Source organism: Chiloscyllium punctatum, chromosome 11 (assembly GCF_047496795.1).
Source record: "Chiloscyllium punctatum isolate Juve2018m chromosome 11, sChiPun1.3, whole genome shotgun sequence".
Classification (NCBI taxonomy): Eukaryota; Metazoa; Chordata; class Chondrichthyes; order Orectolobiformes; family Hemiscylliidae; genus Chiloscyllium; species Chiloscyllium punctatum.
Genome location: NC_092749.1, coordinates 104353158 through 104371694, shown reverse-complemented (window position 1 = coordinate 104371694; position 18537 = coordinate 104353158). Strand labels below are relative to the sequence as shown.

The following is an 18537-nucleotide window of genomic DNA, read 5'->3' as shown; positions in this document are numbered from 1 at the left end:
CTGCTGAGTGTGCTATCTTGCACCTAATTTGCCATTAGTTTTTTTTAAGGTTTGCTTTAAGTACAGAAGAAGAAATCAATTAAAACATCTCAGACCTATAAATCAAGAAGAATTGAATTAAATTGCAGGTGAGTACAATATTTAGAAGCAGGGTGTATAAACGCCAAAAAGTCACCATCTGGACAGGCAACACAGGTAATAGCAGATTCTGAACAAAAGTTTTTATGAAGATGCATACTGCAGTAGATGCTTAGTTCTCCCAAGATGTCACTGCTGTAGTTGAGGCAGTAACATGTTTAGGTGCTTCAGGAAAATGGGGCACTTTGGGCCTGCCACAAGGTTTTCTGATATTGCTATAAGAAGATAACTTTTCTATTCAAACCAGACTCCATTCAAGTTGTCGTCTGGAATTTGTGACTGATTCAATTTCTTAATTGAAGAAAAGTCACATTCCTCCCAGTACCTCATTAACCTGTTTATCTTTCTATTGATATTTGCAATGCAGTTGACAAAAGTGTTCCTGTAGCATTGACACAATTGTCAATGTTGCAATTTTGTTAAAAGTGGGACTCAATCCTAGGATATTAGCCTTCTCTGTTGTGTTCTTGAATCAGTAACTCCTGCCACATCATCCTGGGTTCTGGTACTCATGGAAAGATAGAATTCAGAATTCCTTTTTGTATTACCTCCAGAATCTGTCTGATTGAAGCTGGTCTGTGGTTGCAAAGCAAACCCAGGACCAGTATATCCAATTGAGACCATAAAATTGCATTAGCTCACACTTCTCATGCAGCATAGCTTTGGCATTCTGTCCAAGTGTCCGAAAATGTAGTAAGTCCCATATTTTGCACCTACTGTAAAGGCAGTTAACAGCTTTGAATATCAAATGTCTGTAGTCTGTTGAATGTCACTTAACAAATACAGTCAATAAAAACATTCTAGGAAAATGGCACTTGGCTTCTGGAGTCTCAATGTTTATATTAAACCTAACTGTTCATGAAGAAAATGTTTGTGATGAAACTCTTCAATGATCCAAATTCTGATTGTGTACAGAGGTTCCCATGTTTCTATTTACCTATTCCTTCGTTTGCAGAATACTTGCCTTTGCAATGTTGGAGTAAGCCATAAAGGAGGTTCAAATGGAAAAGGTGTTGTCATGCATGCACAAGAGTTCTGAAGGCCTTCTATCCAGATCCTAAAACTGGATATCCAAGAGCACAGGAAATAGGGAACTGCAGTTTAGCAAACATTGCCAAGCACGTACCATCTGTCCGGCAACATGTAAATTCCAGAATGTCAAGTTGCAGCACAGACAAGACATTCACCCCATTAGACCAATACTGGTGTATGTCAAACATCCCCCTACTCTCCTCTAATCTCATTGACATATTCTTTCCCCCATGTTTATTGAGGCTCCCCATAAAGGCATCAGTAAAGGCTGTGTAGAGTGGGTTAATTGTCAGCACTCAAATAATTTATTATTTGCAGTTTGTCATCAATGCTGTCTGTGGTTCCGGTGTAATCCCCATGTAAAGATAAGGTTAATTAAAGGCCTCATTCTAAAGCCCTCACTATCCAAGCAATTACCAGATTGATTGTCACATGTAACTACATCTGCAGTGAGGGTCATTTAAAATGCTAGAACTCATGCCTGGTCAGATATATCCAGATAATGCTATTGAATGTCTAAGTTAAAGCAACTTGAATATTCTATCTATTTAGTAGCTTCACGTTGGTTTCAAAATCAGTGCAGAGGCAAGGGACATAACTGTGAGAACATTCTTTAAAAGTAAGTAACTGTTCCCAGTCCAAAACAAGTTAAACAATAATGTAATGTAAACAGTTTCCATTACTTTAGCTGACATGTGTTAACGAAGACTCAAAGTACTAAAAGTGTGCTTTGGCTGGTCCCCTTTTTTGCCAAGGGGCATGCTGTGAGGAAGTTTACTTTGAACAAAATCAGGTTCAAATCTGCTGAACTAATTGCAGAATGAAGAAGGGTATGGAAGAAGTCTGTAATTACATTACTGTGGCCAGTGGAGCAATTCTGATCCCATTTTGTGAAAGAAATGTTTACATTTCCCATGTTTTTGCTCTTATAGTGGCTGAAGTTGATTAGGTTCAAGATTAAGATATCTTTTTGAATTGTAATAGAATTAAAATGGGGAGAGGGCAGAGAAGTGGTGTTCTGGACTATATTTGATCAACCAAATATTGAACAGCATGCAGGTTTGGGAAGTTGTGAGCCCAGCCCTCCTATTTCTTGTGTTCTTAGTTGAAACCTTTATGTAATTGTAATGTTAATTTGATGTATTGCTCTGATATTTATTTTCCTTATCACTAATTGATGTAGCTATTATTGTCCCCATCATTCTCCCTGAATTTCACTGGCTGGGGGTAATGAAAGACGCAAAAGTACTTATTTTTTCCAGTTTTACAAACCTTGCTTACATTTTAAGGACTGGAAATGGCCTTCAGTGCTCAGTATGCTGCCCTGTAAGGGTGTTGAATAAAGTTTTCAACTTTAATTTTGAAGATAGGTCTGTGATTACAAAGCACTTCAATGTTTATATACTTAGTTTTTTAAAAATGCCTTTATATCAGGAAAATTCCTCTTTCTTTCAAATGAATTTTATCCAACTTTAAAACTGCCATACATTGTTTAATTTTAAACTGGGTAATGTCTCTACAGCAACAATTATTGACTTCTCCCAATACTTTATTTTTCTGTTCTAGAAGGAGAGTGCATTCTGAATGATGGATACTTTGGAATCCACAGTAAGTGTGCTGCATTATTTTTATTATTGTGAAACGTTAATGTGTGAAGACAACATTAAATTCAAGAGCAGTTCCAAAGAGAAGTCATATTGAACTTGAGAAATGAATATTTTTCTTTGCACTGATGGTACCAGGCCTGTTAAGTTTTTGCACAGCACAATTGTTTCCAGCATCAGCAGTACTTTGTTTTTGTATACTGTAAAGTACAGTATCTTTTGCTTCACTTAAAAGTTGAATGAAGCATTATAAGTTCAGGAACATTATGCCATGTACTGGAGTGTGTATTTGACTAAAGTGACACTCCAGTTCCCTATTTCCTGTGCTCTTGGATACCCAGTTTTCATAAGGCTAAAGTAGTAAACAGTGCCTCATGTAAGTCTGCCTATGTGTGAAATGTGTAAATTGCAAATTGCTTCCAACTCACAAAGTCCCTAAATTGCATTACCTTTTTAAATCTAACCTTGATAGCTGAAGTGTGATAAATATTCTAGATACAACACACCTATTGATAGAAGTGGATGTGATTTATTATTTGTACAAGTCAAACATCTGACATGCACCACTTGGAAAGTCAGAACAAAGTGTGGATTTCAGATAAAGCTGAACCAGAGTGTGAAGATTCAGATCCGTATGTGTGCACAGCATTTAGTCCCAACTCTTAATGTCGTCCATTGTTGTTCTTGTGTTTCCATTAAAGTTTTTGTATCTAGCTTTATAATGGAATCTGCACCTGTAAAATCTGGTGTAAAGTTATGGTGTGACACTCTCCTATTAATGATATGCCATCTCTACTGTAGGGAAAAAAATTGCCTTCTGACCAATTTTGTGTGTGAATTCCAACATAAATGTTTAGTGACAAGGAAGTATACACAAACTGAGGTATTGAACATTAATGAGACTTTTGGCTGTGGGATTTTAAAACTTCTGCCTTTAAAGTTTGTGAGAAAATTTGTAGCTCGGGTGCTCGTTGTTGTGGTTCTGTTCGCCGAGCTGGGAATTTGTGTTGCAGACGTTTCGTCCCCTGTCTAGGTGAAATACTCAGTGCTTGGGAGCCTCCTGTGAAGTGCTTCTGTGTCGTTTCCTCCAGCATTTATAGTGGTTTGTCTCTGCTGCTTCCGGTTGTCAGTTCCAGCTGTCCGCTGCAGTGGCCGGTATATTGGGTCCAGGTCGATGTGTTGGTTGATAGAATCTGGGGATGAGTGCCATGCCTCTAGGAATTCCCTGGCTGTTCTCTGTTTGGTTTGTCCTATAATAGTAGTGTTGTCCCAGTCGAACTCATGTTGCCTGTCATCTGCATTTATAGAAATCTTTAAACAAAAGTAAAGGATTCACTGACTGCAAGTGTAAGCTCACCACTTTTTATATATTTTTCCAAATGTTTGAGTCTTTGAATAAAAATAGGTTGCTCGTGGTAGTACAAGTCAATCCAATTCAGTCCTCATTGAAAATAAACATGCGCAGCATGTATGAATGCACACAGTTAACTGGGTAGCAGTCTGAGCTGCAGACAGTTGTAGACCTGTCCTTAGTGATGTCAGCAAATTTATTACAGAGTGGATTTGAAACTTGGGCTGCACTTTGTTTATCTCAACAACTTAATTGGCAGCCTCGTGACTTGCATCAGCTTCAGTAGATATAATTAGATTCATTACCAGCTAACCTTTCTTTAGCTTGTGCCATCAACATAGGGTGGATGATGATTTCTGATTATAAGTTACTGCAATTTTATGTTGCTGTTTTGGTGGTGTCGAAGAACAGACATTCCTAAACCTGTATTTCCCCACGCTATTATTTACTAAAGATTCATAATGATCTGGATATAATCGCGATTCCCCTGCAATGAACTGCTGTGAATTTATCACCTACCACTTTGGTAGAGTAGCAGAATTTAGCATCTATTCTATGCAGTATTGGTAAAATTGAGTATACTTTTGAGATGCTAATGTGATTGACAATCCAAATGTTACATTTCATAAAATTTCTGATATATCCATCGTTCATCTGTGAATAGGTTGCTTTCTAGTCTCATTATTTTGATTTGGTATTAGTTGATGAGTGACATTTTGAACTGTGATGGTTATAAATCATGCTTTTTTTTGCGTGTGCCTAGTACATTTATGTACACTTATTTTACATTTGACCAATATTAGTTAAACCATGCACCAATCAAACAAGTGTGCTTTTAATCCATTTATTCATATTTCATTATGTAGATGAAATTGCATTAATGCTAATTTCATATACATGCAAGAATATGGGTATTGTAAATTTCTGGTCTGCTTAAGATATTTTGTCATGTCTTTACAATGTTTTTCTGTAACTGGACTTAACCTCCTCAGAGGGACACATCTTCCAAGTCCAAAATGTAGTTTAGACTAACTCAGTAATGATACAATGACACCTCTTGTTATATGACCAGAGCTATATTAGTCTTCGCATTTCTACTCCTGTTGCACTGCAGTATTTTAGTGCATCAGGGTCAGCTGTAAATTTTTAAAGCTGTTGTATTTTATCAGTAAATGGATGTACAAAATATTAGTTACAGATTATCTCAAATTGATACAATTTCACCCAGTTCTGAAGAAGAGTCACCGGATCCAAAATGTTAACTCTGATTTCTTTTCACAGATGCTGCCAGACTTGCTGAGCTTTTCCAGCAACTTCTATTTTTGTTTCTGAGCTGCCAGTTCAGTTCAGTGTTTCTCTCTAAGTCTTCCCCTATTGTAGACCAGATTGCACCATCTCGTTCTCTGTTCATCTGACTACAGTTTCTCCTCATGCTCATTGGAGGTGTCAGAAATGCCAACTATGCGGTTGTTGCAGAGCAAATTTTAATGACTGCTCAGCACTTGTAAGGTTAAATCATTTGCATACTTGTTCCTCCTACCTTTTGTTCCAGTGATTGTGAAGTCAATTTTTAAACTTTGAAACATCATTTTTAAGATAACAATGATATTTAAGTAATTCTCAAATCCATTTTGTAGAAAAATGATCAGAAGTCCCAAAGTACACTAAAGAGTGATGGAAAAAAAAATCACGTGAGTGATAGAAAAGAAAGGTCATAGTGAGGAACAAAGAATAAAAGCAAGCTGAGAAAGAGGAAGATTTCTTTGCAGAAAAGTTTGATCTCACAGGGTGGATTCATCCTGATTATCAATAGCAAGCAGCATTTTACCAGAGGCAGTTTGTCTGAATGGATTGTTAAGCCCAATCTCTCCTGTGTTGAAATCCACCTAAGTGCACTGTACCTCCACCACCACCTCCACCTCTCTTCATCTGACCTAAAAAAAAATCTGCTTTCTTTTGTAGGGGAGCTAGATGAGCACAGTGTACTTATCCTACTTGCCTCAGTTGCTGTTTTATGGTAGCGAATTCTTTGTCCCATGAATCTTTGGGCAAAGAAATTTCTCCTGATGTTCTGGTTGTATTTATTATCAAATGACTTGTATTCATGCCATCTAATTCTACACACCACTGTTCAAAATATAAATTATATAATTAATTTAGTGTATGAATTGAAATGGGTTGATTGACAAATGCTCAGTTTAGCTGAAACATCATTTGACCATTCGGTTTATGAAAACCAAAAGCACTCTAAATGATGCTTGTATGTGGTTACTTGGGCCTTTCTTTGAGCAAAAGACTTGAGCCAGAGCCAGAGCACTTCTCCAAAGCGCATGTTGTTTATTGACCACACCACCATCATAGAAAAGTCTGAAAACAGCATCAGAATGTATCACCTTAATTTTTTTTTAAAGTATTACAACTAAAATGCAAAGAGACTATTTCTCACAGAAGTGTCTTCTGATCTTTATTGGCTGTTGACCATTGCTTCATGATTTCAGCTGTAGGTTCATGGTGGCATTATCTTTATGATGTAATAACTCCAGGTGGGAGGGGAATAATAATCTCAGCGACAAGCTGCATCATAAATGGAGGAGCAAGGATGTCACATGGTGGCTAAGTGGTTAGCACAGTGCCAGGGACCTGGGTTCCATTCCAGCCTCTGATGGCTGTATGTGTGCAGTTGGCATATTCCCCCTGTATCTGTGTGGGTTTCCTTTGGGTGCTCTGGTTTTCTCCCACAATCCAATGATGTGCAGGTTTGGTGCACTGGCCCATAGTATTCAGGGATGTGCGAGTTAGATGTATTAGTCAGGGGTAAATATAGGGTAGGGGGAATGGGTCCAGGTGGGTTACTCTTCGGAGAGTCGGTGTGGACTTGTTGGGCCGAAGGGCCTGTTTCCACACTGTAGGGATTCTAAAATAAAAGCAGTGTGATCTGGTGACAATTGCCATTTGTCATTTCAATAGTCATGGCAGGACAAATGGAGGAAGATATTGCCAGTGGCGATACTTCAATAGATGTTGTCACCCCTCAGACAAGTTTCAGCAAAGTCTGTTAAGTTTTTACAAGCATGTTATGAAGTTCATCAAAGGCTAGAAAGTAAGCCAGGAGTTCTGAACATTCAAATATGAGAATTAAGAACAGGTATAGACTATTCAGCCCTTTAAGCCTGCTCCATCATTTAGTAGGGTTATGGCTGTTTTGTTTGTCTTCGACATTCCACTTTCCCGTCTATCCCTGACAAACAGTGATTCTTGTGAAGCAAGTTAATCAGTGTACTTCATAGAGATTCGACCCCAACCACCTTTAGAAGTCTAGCAAAATTGCCATCACGCACCTTCCCGATTAAGATGGTTAATGCATCTTTGAATTTATTAGCTAGCATAGTTTTAACCATTATTTAAGCCTTACGCTCGACATGCTTTCAGCTGAAACTTTTCAGTTTTATTTATTAAATCTTACAGGATGTAAAATAAGTGGGCAGACACATGAAATTAAAGTAGTCATTAAAATATTGAAAAATGTGCAATTCCTTATAATGAGAAATTTGGCACTCAACCAAGACAAAATAACTCTTCTTGGGCGATTGGGGCTATTTAGAGTACCCATAGACGCTAGATTCCATTGCATCTATTTCAGCAAGATAAAATTTTGAACTATTTTTGCATAAAAACTATAAACATAAGAGTGCTGTTCTCTAATTTCAGTTTCTGGGAAACTATGTGCAGCTTCTTTACATGCATATAAATGCACAAGATCACTCTGGGGAAAAACAGTCAGAATTTCCACATTTAATGTGTACACACTGCGGAGTTGCTGTCCATTGCAGAGAGGGAATGATTTCAAATGCTGACAGATTCACTGTCATTATTAGCACAAAATCAGACCCATGGTCTACTTAACATTCTTGAGTTGTTTATTTCTCCCAACAGAATTGTTGAACCCGGGTCTTCAATCTTGAAGTTGTAAAGATCACTGTTCAACTATTGTGACCCCCTTTCTCGAACCTTTGATTAATTTTAGTCTTGAAAATACTGCTTATGCCCGAAATGTCGATTCTCCTGCTCCTTGGATGCTGCCTGGCTTGCTGTGTTTTTCCAGCACCACACTTTTCAACTCTGGTACTCCAACATCTGCAGTCCTCACTTTCTCCTAGTTGATCTTCACCTCATACTTAATTGAGAACATGCATTACTTTTTGTAGGTGTTCTTATCAAAATGATTAGTGTTTCTTGCTCATGTATGTATCACCATCTCCTTATGGGTCAGTTGCTGACTGTAGCTAAGGTGTGTAGGTTTCTTTTTTCTGTAAAAATGAATTGTACTTTGGGTTATTTTGTATTTGGTTGCCTCTCTCATTTAACTGTATTTGCATATCTGAGAGTGGGGTCTTTTTAAAATGTGGCACAAAAAATGCGCATCTGCAATATCCTTTTCAATTATCTATTGCTGATGAAGAAATGCAATACATCACTATCTCTAGTCCCATTCTCTGCATGTGTAATTAAGGAATTGGAGTTTATTGTAAGTATCTGACTTAATGCTTGCTTTGTAATTGTCACTGGGTAATCAAAATCTTTCGTCCATGTTAACTTCTGTTCACAGACTTATTTGTTGCAATCAACTATAATTCTCATCTTTCAGTGAAACAACTTGTTCACTGTTCAATTTTTTTTGGAGTAATTTTGTGGTTCATAATCTCTGGCCAACTTTTGAATGTCATTTTTATCTATGTGAACAATAGCATTAGATCCTTTAGCCACCTCATTTGCACTGGTTCATTTCCACATTTTAGGCAAAAATGAGGACTGCAGATGCTGGAGATCAGAACCGAGATTAGAGTGGTGCTGGAAAAGCACAGCAGGTCAGGCAGCATCCGAGGAGCAGGAAAATCGACGTTTCGGGCAAAAACCCTTCAGCCCTTCCTGATGAAAGGGCTATTGCCTGAAATGTGGATTTTCCTGCTCCTTGTATGCTACCTGACCTGTGCTTTTCCAGCACCACTCTAATATAGACTCTTATTTCCACATTTTGTCTGGCTCTGCTGGTGTATGATGTGAAAAAAGAAACATCTGAGTGAATCGCTAACTAGAAAAAATGTTCTGAAGAGGTAATTTCTAAGTTTCTCCAACAGGTTTTTCAAGTCTAAATTTTGAAGTTAAGTAATGTATTTATAAATCATCTTTATCATAAACACATAGAGAGAAGTGCCTTACAGCTAGTTAAGTATCTTTTGAAGCATAGTGACAGTGGTGAAATAATGAAATGTGGTGGTAATACCTACAGGGTCCAATAAACAGCAATATTAGCCAAGACTCTAGGCGGAGCACTTATTCTCATCCTAAAGAATCTTTTATGTCCATCTGTGTAGCTGTGACCTCTTTCTACCTGAAAGGTAGTGCTCATATTGACATAGCAAACCTTACATATTCCACTGAAGTGCCGGGATAGATATGCTGAAGTCTCAGGAGTGAAATTTGAATGTGTAATTGGTGGGATGGGCTTCATGTGAACCACGCTCATACCAAGGTCCTGATGAATCAAATATTTATGGCTATCATGATGGCTTCAAATTAATGTAGGATTGGAAGAGGGAAAAATAGGCTTCAAAAGCAAGAGGATTTGGCAGAATTACAGCACAGTTATTTGGATAAATTTACCCAGCGTGAACAAGCATAGAGAAACAGCAGTGAATAGGATCAAAACAGGAAGTGGTATAAAAAGTCTAAGTTAATAGCTTGTGACTTTATTACCTATAGTATTTGGAACAAAATAAATGAGTTAGCTGTGCAAGTACAGGTTAATGGATATGACCCTAAAGCCCTACAGAAAACACAGTTACAAGTAAGTCCAAGATGGGAACTATATATTCAACAGTATGTGACTTAATAAAAAGACAAACTGAAACACAAGGGTAGTAGGATAACGCTGTTGGTATAAGATGGAATAAATATGATAGTAAGAAATCATCTTGAATTAGGTGTAGAATATATTGGTGGCAGTTAAGAAATAAAAAGAGAAAGACGACACTGGTAGGAGTAGTCTATAGACTCCCTGATAGCTGTATGGTAGAACAAAAGTCAGGTGATAACGACGGCATAAAAGTAGTGCGTTAATCATTGACACTGGAAGTCATAAGGAAGAAATCATGATATGTACCTGGGGTATCGTAAAATCCCTACGGTGTGGAAGCAGGCTATTCAGCCCATTGAGTCCTCACTGACACTCTGAAGGGCATCCCACCAAAGCCCACCCCAGTCCTGTAACCCTGCATTTCCCATGGCTAATGCACCTAGCCTGCACATCCTGGACATTATGGGCAATTCAATATTTCCAATCTGCCTAACCTGCGGGGAGAAGAAAAACAGAGCACCCAGAGAAAACCCAAACAGTCATGGGGCAAATATGTAGACTGCAAACAGTCATCCAAAGCTAGAATCGAACCTCAAACCCTAGCTCTCAGAGACAACAGTGCTATGCATTGAGCCACCAGGGTATTAGGGTAGTTTCCTAAAGTATGTTGTGGATCTGGTGATATGTAATGACGTAGGTTTAATACTGATGACAGAGTAAAAGATTCCTTTGAAAACAGTGACTGTAACATGGTGGAATTTAGCATTCCATTTGAGAGGAAAGTCTGGAATTAAGAGTCTAATGATGATCACAAAGCTGCTGCTGTTTGTGAGAAAACCCATCTGGTTTACCAGCCTTTAAGGAGGGAGACATATTGTCTTTACCTGGTCTGATCTCCATGTGACTCCAGTTGGACAGCAATGTGGTTTACTCTTAACTGCCCTCTAGGCAATTAGGGATGGAGGGTAAGTGCTAGCTTAGCTAGGCATGCCCACATTAAAAAAACAATGGTGCTAAGCTTAAATAAAAATGATTGATTGCAGAGGAATGAGGGTAGAACTGGCTGAAATGGACTGGGGAAGCAGTTTAGCAGTAAAGACTTTTGAGGAATAATGGTAGACATTTTAAGAAAGTAAAGATATATCCCTGTAAAGTAGGATTCCAGGAAAGGAATAAGCCAACTATGGTTAACCAGAGAACTTAAACATAAGGTCAAATTGGAAGAAATACAATATGTCAAAAAGTTAGTAAGCTAGAGAATTACAAAAGTTGCAAACATCCAACAAAATATGACTTTTAAAAAAAACAAGAGGGAGAAAATAAACTGAGGGTAAATTTGTAAGTGATATCAAGATGTACAACGAGCTTCTTTCGTTATTTGGGGATGGGGGAGGTGGTGGACAAAACAATAATTGGTGAACCAACAACTGGCAGAGGAATTGTATAAATACTTTGGATCAGTCTTCACAGTAGAAAGCACTAGTATCTCAAAATTACTAAATATTCAAGGGCAAAAGGAGAAAAGGAAATAAGAATGAAAGCTATCACTGGAGGTAAAAATGCAAGGGAGTAATCTGGCTAAAGACCAATAAGGCCCTGGACTTAATGGTAGCATTAAAGGACATAGCTACAGAGATGATGGATGTCCTGGTAGTAAGCTTCCAGGGATTCCTAGATTTCAATCCCCAGAGGATTGGAAATCTGCAAGTGACAACAGCTGTTTTTTCACGAAATAGGGACAAATATCTGGTTGGCGTGGACAGGTTGGACCGAAGGGTCTGTTTCCATGCTGTACATCTCTATGACTCTAAAATGAAATGTAACTACAGACCTGTTGGATTAACTTCTTCCATTGGGAAACGTTAAAGCCTTTTAGAAAAGATGCCATAGCAGAGTGTTTCAAAATGCATTATGTGATCAAGCAGTCAGCATGAAGGAGACATCATGCTTGACAAATCAGTTAGAATTGTTGGAAGAAGTAAAAAGGAGGATAGATGAAAGGCGAACAGTGGCTGTGATGCATTTGAATTCTCAGTGTCTAATAAGGTACCAGACGTTAGCTACTAAACTAGGTAAGAGCTCACGGTGTTTGAAGTGGTACTCAAGTGTGGATCAAGAATTGACTGTTTAATAGAAGGCAGATTTAGGTAATGGGGATTTTCAGAATGGTAGCCTGTAACTAGAGGTGTGCTGTAGGGACAGGAGCCACAATTATTTACTATATATTTATGATTTAGGTGTGCTGAGGAGCTGAATATTAATTTTGTAGACTGCAGGAAGCTATAGAACGCAGTGGTTTGCGAATCTTCGTCCATGAATCACAAAAGGCTACCATCTAAGTCCACCAGTTCAAGAGAAAGCAAATAGAATGATGACCTTTAAGTCAAAATGAATGGAATATGAAAGTAAGGACGTTTTGCTAACACTACCCAAGGCACTGGTCAGAAGATAGCTTAAGTACTTTGGGCCTCTTGTCTAAGGAAAGATATATTGGCATTGATGGCTGTCCAGAGAAGGTTCGCTACACTGTTGCCAGGTTTAGAGAGATTGTACTTGTCGAGATAGAGAAAGAGAGATGACTTTATTGAAATATGTGCAGTTTTGAGAAGCCGTGACAGATTTAGGTGCAGAAAGGTTGTTTTCCCTTGTGGGAGAGTTTGGAACTGGAAGACACAATCTCAGAATCTCAAAACATTTTAAATGTTTTGATAGTAGATGAGTCTTGAAATTCTTTACTGCGGAGGGTTGTTGAGGCTGAAACATTGATTATATTTAAAGTTGAGACTTTTTAAAAAATCTGTATGGCAACTAAAGGTCATGGGGAAAAGGCAGCAGAGTTGAGGCTTATCAGATCAGCCATGATCTCATTGAATGGCAAAGAAGATTCAATGGGCTGAATGGCCTACTTGCACTCTTGTGTCTTATGGTCTTACAATTGAGAGATTACTGTTGAACTAAGTGGACAGAATTAAGATGTTCCTTCTATGTCATTGATTCACTAGCTTTTTCTCTTGTTACTTTTATAAGCTTAGCCTTGCTAGAGTTTTTAATCAGTGACCCAAATCACTGTATTTCTTTTGATTAGTGGTGCAGATCATCAGGTGAACAATTCTACAGAGGGTATATGGTGAACGAGACCAATAAGATACTTCATGTGAAGACTTGCAATTTGGATGATGACTTGGTCTGCTGTTATTGCTTTCAAGTGTTTTCTTGAATATTTTTGTTCTTCGTACATTTGTTGTTTAGATTAATTTAAGTATTTTACCGTTTTTTAATTAAGGTGCTGAATAGAACACTTTTTAACATTTTAGAATATAGCTAATTGTGAAGATACCAACACAAATCTAATTTCAATCATTTGATACTTAAATCATTTACTGTGCTGTCACTGTTTGTATATTGCTATGTAATAATCTGACATAACTAAAATGTAATGCTGTTTGGAAAATGGGATGTAGTCTGTGAAATGTGATAGTTAGCTTTTCAAAGTTTGAAAAATATATGCCAATTTGTGGAGCAGTTTATAGGATATCTCTTGATGCATGTAAACTAAGTAATTTCATTTGTGATTACAGATGACGTTGAGAAGTTGGAGTCTGGGTGGTTAACTTGCCAAAGTGAAATTCGGTTGAGGTTGCATTATTCTGAGAAACCTCCAGTTTCCATATCTAAGAAGAAGTTCAAGAAGTCCAGGTTTAGGTAAATCACTTAAAATATAACATTGCTCCTTTAAGGCTGTTCAGAACATAAATCTTGTCTTCCTTGTTAAGAAGTGAAATTTCTAACTACTGTACATTATCAAGTTGAGATGATTAGTAATGTGAATCGCATTCTATCTAATTTGTCAAGCCACAATATATTCTGTCCGGATTTGCATGCTTATTGTTTGGTTTTCCAATGCCTTACTGAAGCTAGTGTAGTTTTTCTGTAAGCTGTACAAAATAACTGAATTGTGAGGATATTTTAACTTTGTGTTGACCCCAGGAGAGCTTGCATCACAGCAGTAAAACTGCAAAAACCGTTATTATGGTCATGGGAATAATTCCCCCTTGTCCTTTTAGTAATGTCATAGCTTTGCTAACTGTCAATTAAACCAGGTTTGTTTGATATCCTTCTTGCATAATCAGCCTCAAACTTAATCTTGGTACTCCACTTTGCATTGTGTAGTCTTTTGACCCGAAGATGCCATTCACCATTACTTTTTTGAAAGTTTCTTCTGTTAAAGCTACTTTGAACTATATTTCCTTGTGCCACTGATATAAAAACAAATGCCATTGCCTGTGTGCAGACCTACTGCAAGATTAACTTTAATTTTTGGATCTTGAATTGTCACCTAGATATCTGAGCATGATTTGAGCTAATCCAGTATCTTTCCTTTGTGACATTGAAGTGAGTATGGAGGAAAATAGGGCCGTTATCAAAACTTCTTCTCGATGAAGTTTGTAACAATCCTGAGTATAGGGTAAATGTGAGCAATTTTACTTCTGTGTTTAGTATTAAGGAATGTCTTCAAAGGAGGGAAAAGCTATTGAGACATTCAGGGAGGTCATTACAAAACCTAGACTCTGAGCAATAATCGTGGAACAATTGAGGTTAGAGTGAAACATAAATCTTGGGATTTCCTAGCTGATCAAGAAATAGGAAAGCCAGTGTAGATTTTTGAAACCAGGGTAAAATTGCTTAAATTATTTCAAACCTAGCAGCAGGATCCATTCTGGTCAGCAAGAACGGATATGATATGGGAACTTTGGATTTATGTATAACTGAGTTTGTGGTTGCTTCGCATTTGCACAATAGAGTGTGGGAGGCAGCCCGAGATTACATTAGATTAGTCAAGTCCAAGAGTAACAAAAGCATGGCATGAGACCTCCACACCAAGTGAACTGAGGAGGGCACAGAAGCGATGTTACAGAGATGTCAATAATCTTACGGCAGGCACTGGGTCTGATTCAGGCTCAGGCAATGGCTAGGAAGACTGTTTTGAGTTCATGACTAGGGACCAGTTGTGGTGGGGATTAAAAGCTGTGATTCCTGTCTGCCAACTACATAATTACAGGACACTTCTGTTCATCCATTGCTGGTTGTTAAAAATGCAGAGTGTTTTTCTTTGGGAAGCTGCAGTTTAGTGGAAAGTAAGCAGAATTCACACAGCTGATTGCTGTGGTCTGTACAGTTCTGGCATTTAGAAAGCTGTCATAAGAGACAATTGAAATACTCAGATTAAGAAGCAAAGTCACCATAGTACTAGCAGACCGTGGTCTGCTCTGTCAGTGGAGTTGATTGCTGGTGATTTAACCTGAGAGTTCCCACCCCTCAAGTGAGAGGAGAGAAGGAGAGTCATTCATGGTAACTTCACACAAATAATCACAACCAATCCAGAGATGGGTAATAACAACTCTGAACAGGTTGATTTTAGGAAAAAGACCATGCTAGCGATTTCATTTGAATATTGGAAAGCACAAATCTTATCACTGTATAAGTTATATAGATGTGATACTGCTGAGAAGTTTTGATAAGGAGAATCTGACTTTTTGATGCTCCTTCCAGACTCCTGCCAGACAAGAAAAGTTGAAGCCCCATTACCACCACTATCAAGCATGAAATTGATTTCTCATTACTTTCCCCATCCTCTATAAGGGGGAAAAAATGTTCTGTCAGCAAATAAAAAGAGGCTGTGTCCCAAGAAAGATGAGATATTCTATAGGTTGAAGTATATACATCGAACATTGCAGTACTTGTGAAGGAGGGATGTTCTTAAACTTAGTTTCTGTTTTTGACTAATAGCTGGCTAACGCTTAGTTAATGGAATTACATATTCTATGCACTATACAAGAGAGACATACATCAGACCAGTGAATTAATACACCATGCAATCAAAGCTGTTCAGTTTGGTTTTTGTTTTAAATAAACTCCCCTTTGCATAGTGGGTTCTTTTTCCTCTCAAGTTTAGTTTATATCAATAGGAAACCTGATGATGGCAACCCCAGTCTGTTATATAATAATTGTATAGACTGGGCAGTATTACAGTACCAGCTAAAATCAAACACAACTGCAGATGCTGAAAATCTGAATCAAAAAAAGAATTTGTTGGAGAAATCAGCAGGTCTGGCAGCATCGGTGGAGTGAAAGCAGAGTCAAAGTTTTTGGGTCTAGTGACCTGTTGAGTTTCTCTAGCAAATTCTGTTTGTTACTCTGCTAGCTGATGTAATTACTGGGCAAATACGATACCAGACTGAAATCTAGTTTGATAATTTTTTGGGGGTTTTAACAAGGTAGTTTTTGAATGACACACACAAATACACAGACCTATATACACAAGTTTAAAGATTTAGAAATACCAATTGAAATGCAGTCCCATTCATCGCAAATGCAGTGCTCCCATCAAAAAGAATTCCCTCTGTTTTGATCTCTAAAAGGCCTGAAGTAACTGTGGCTTCAGTTCCCCCTACCCCGGTTCTTGGGGGTGAACTTGAATTTTTTCAGCTTCAGTTAACTCTTTCAGGGTTGTAATCAAAGATTTCTGATCTGAAATTCATAAACGGAAATGCTGAAATTGAGGTAATTTTGTTCAAACAATCTAAGCCAACTTCTTTGAGGAGCAATTGATGAAGCAATACATGTGACTTCAGCGAAGACTTCTGCACAAACTGTCAAACTGAAACCCAAAAACATCTTGCAAGCTTTGGCTATTTCCCCTAATTAAAGGGGAAAAAAATCTGATTTCCTAAACTGAAGGTTTAGTGCAGAACTATGTGTTTGCTCGTAAACACACTCCCAATGAAAGTTTTACATCATTACACACTGGACACACATTCTCATATTGCTTTTTTTTTTAAGTATTCCCATTTCTACAGAAATACTTAAACATAAAGACTTGGCAGATACGGATTGTGGGGAAATAGATGGTGACATCTTGAAAATTATCCATGCTACAGGAGGATGTACTGAATGCCTTGAAACACATAAAAGTAGATAAGTCCCCAGGACCTGATCAGGTGTATTCTAGAACTCTGCTGGAAGCGAGGAAAGTGATTGCTGGGCTTTGCTGAGATATTAGTATCATCGATAGTCACAGGTGAGGTGCTGGAAGACTGGAGGTTGGCAAACGTGCTGCCACTATTTACGAAAGGCTGTAAGGGAAAAACCAGGGAACTATAGACCGGTGAGCCTGACATCGGTGGTGGGCAAGTAGTTGGAGGGAATCTTGAGGGACAGGATTTACATGTATTTGGATAGACAAGGATTGATTTGGGATGGTCAACATGGCTTTGTGCATGGGAAATCCTGTCTCACTAACTTGATTGAGTTTTTTTGAAGAAGTAACAAAGAGGATTGATGAGGGCAGAACGAAGGACATGATCTGTCTGGACTTCAGTAAGGCATTCGACAAGGTTCCTCATGGTAGACTGGTCAACAAGGTTAGATCACATGGAATAGAGCGAGAATTCGCCATTTGGATACAGAACTGGCTCAAAGCTAGAAGACAGAGGGTGGTGGCGGAGGGTTGTTTTGCAACCGGAGGCCTGTGACCAGTGGTGTGGCACAAGGATCAGTGATAGGTCCAATGCTTTTCATCATGATTTGGCTGTGAACATAGGTGGTATAGTTAGTAAGTGTAGTGGACAGCAAAGAAGGTTACCTCCGCGTACAATGGGATCTTGATCAGAGGGGCTGATGGGCCAAGTAGTGGTAAGGGAGTTTAATTTAGATAAATGCGGTGTGCTGTATTTTGGAAAGACAAATCAGAGCAGGACTGTTGCTGAGTAAAGAGACCTTGGAGTGCAGGTTCATAGTTCCTTGAAAGTGGGGTCTCAAGTAGATAGGATAGTGAAGAAGATGTTTAGTATGCTTTCCTTTATTGGTCAGAGCATTGAATGTAGGAGTTAGAAAGTCATGTTGAGGCTGTACAGGACTTTGGTTAGGCCACTTTTGGAATATTGCATGCAAGTTTGGCCTATCTCTTATCGGAAGGATGCTGTGAAATTTGAGAGGGTTCAGAAAAAATTTACAAGGATGTTGCCAGGGTTGGAGGATTTGAGCTATAGGGAGAGGCTCAATAGGCTGGTGGTGTTTTCCCTGGAGTGTCGGAGACTGTGGGGTGATCGTAACAGTGGTTTATAGAATCATGACTGGCATGGATCGGATAAATAGACAGGGTCTATTCCCTGGGTTGTAGAGTCCAGAACTAGAAGGTGTAGGTTTAGGGTGCGAGGGGAAAGATTTAAAAGGGACCTAAGGGGTAACTTTTTCACACAGAGGGTGTGCGTGTATGGAATGAGCTGCCACAGGAGGTGATGGAGGCTGGTACAATTACAACAATTAAAAGGAATTTGGATGGATCCACTAATAGGAAGAGTTTGGAGGTCTATGGGCCAAGTGCTGGCAAGTAGGACTAGATTAGGCTGGAATATCTGGTTAGCAAGGACAAGTTGGACTGAAGGGTCTGTTTCCATGCTGTGCATCTCTATGATTCTGTTTAACATGTTCATGTCACAGACTAAAGCCCACATGCCATGAGCTCAAATCTTGTCTAAAATAAATGATGTTAGTGAATG

General features: G+C 38.5%; 1 protein-coding gene across 4 annotated transcripts in view; it reads left to right on the top strand.

The window, feature by feature from the left end:
• gpcpd1 (glycerophosphocholine phosphodiesterase 1) overlaps positions 1-18537 on the top strand; it is a 67860-nt gene that overhangs the window by 25556 nt on the left and 23767 nt on the right. For all 4 annotated transcript variants that reach the window (XM_072581445.1, XM_072581443.1, XM_072581444.1 and 1 more), the window contains 2 exons: positions 2737-2778; positions 13558-13681. In XM_072581445.1, the coding sequence (XP_072437546.1) occupies positions 2737-2778; positions 13558-13681 (166 nt within the window). The remainder of the gene's footprint in view (positions 1-2736; positions 2779-13557; positions 13682-18537) is intronic.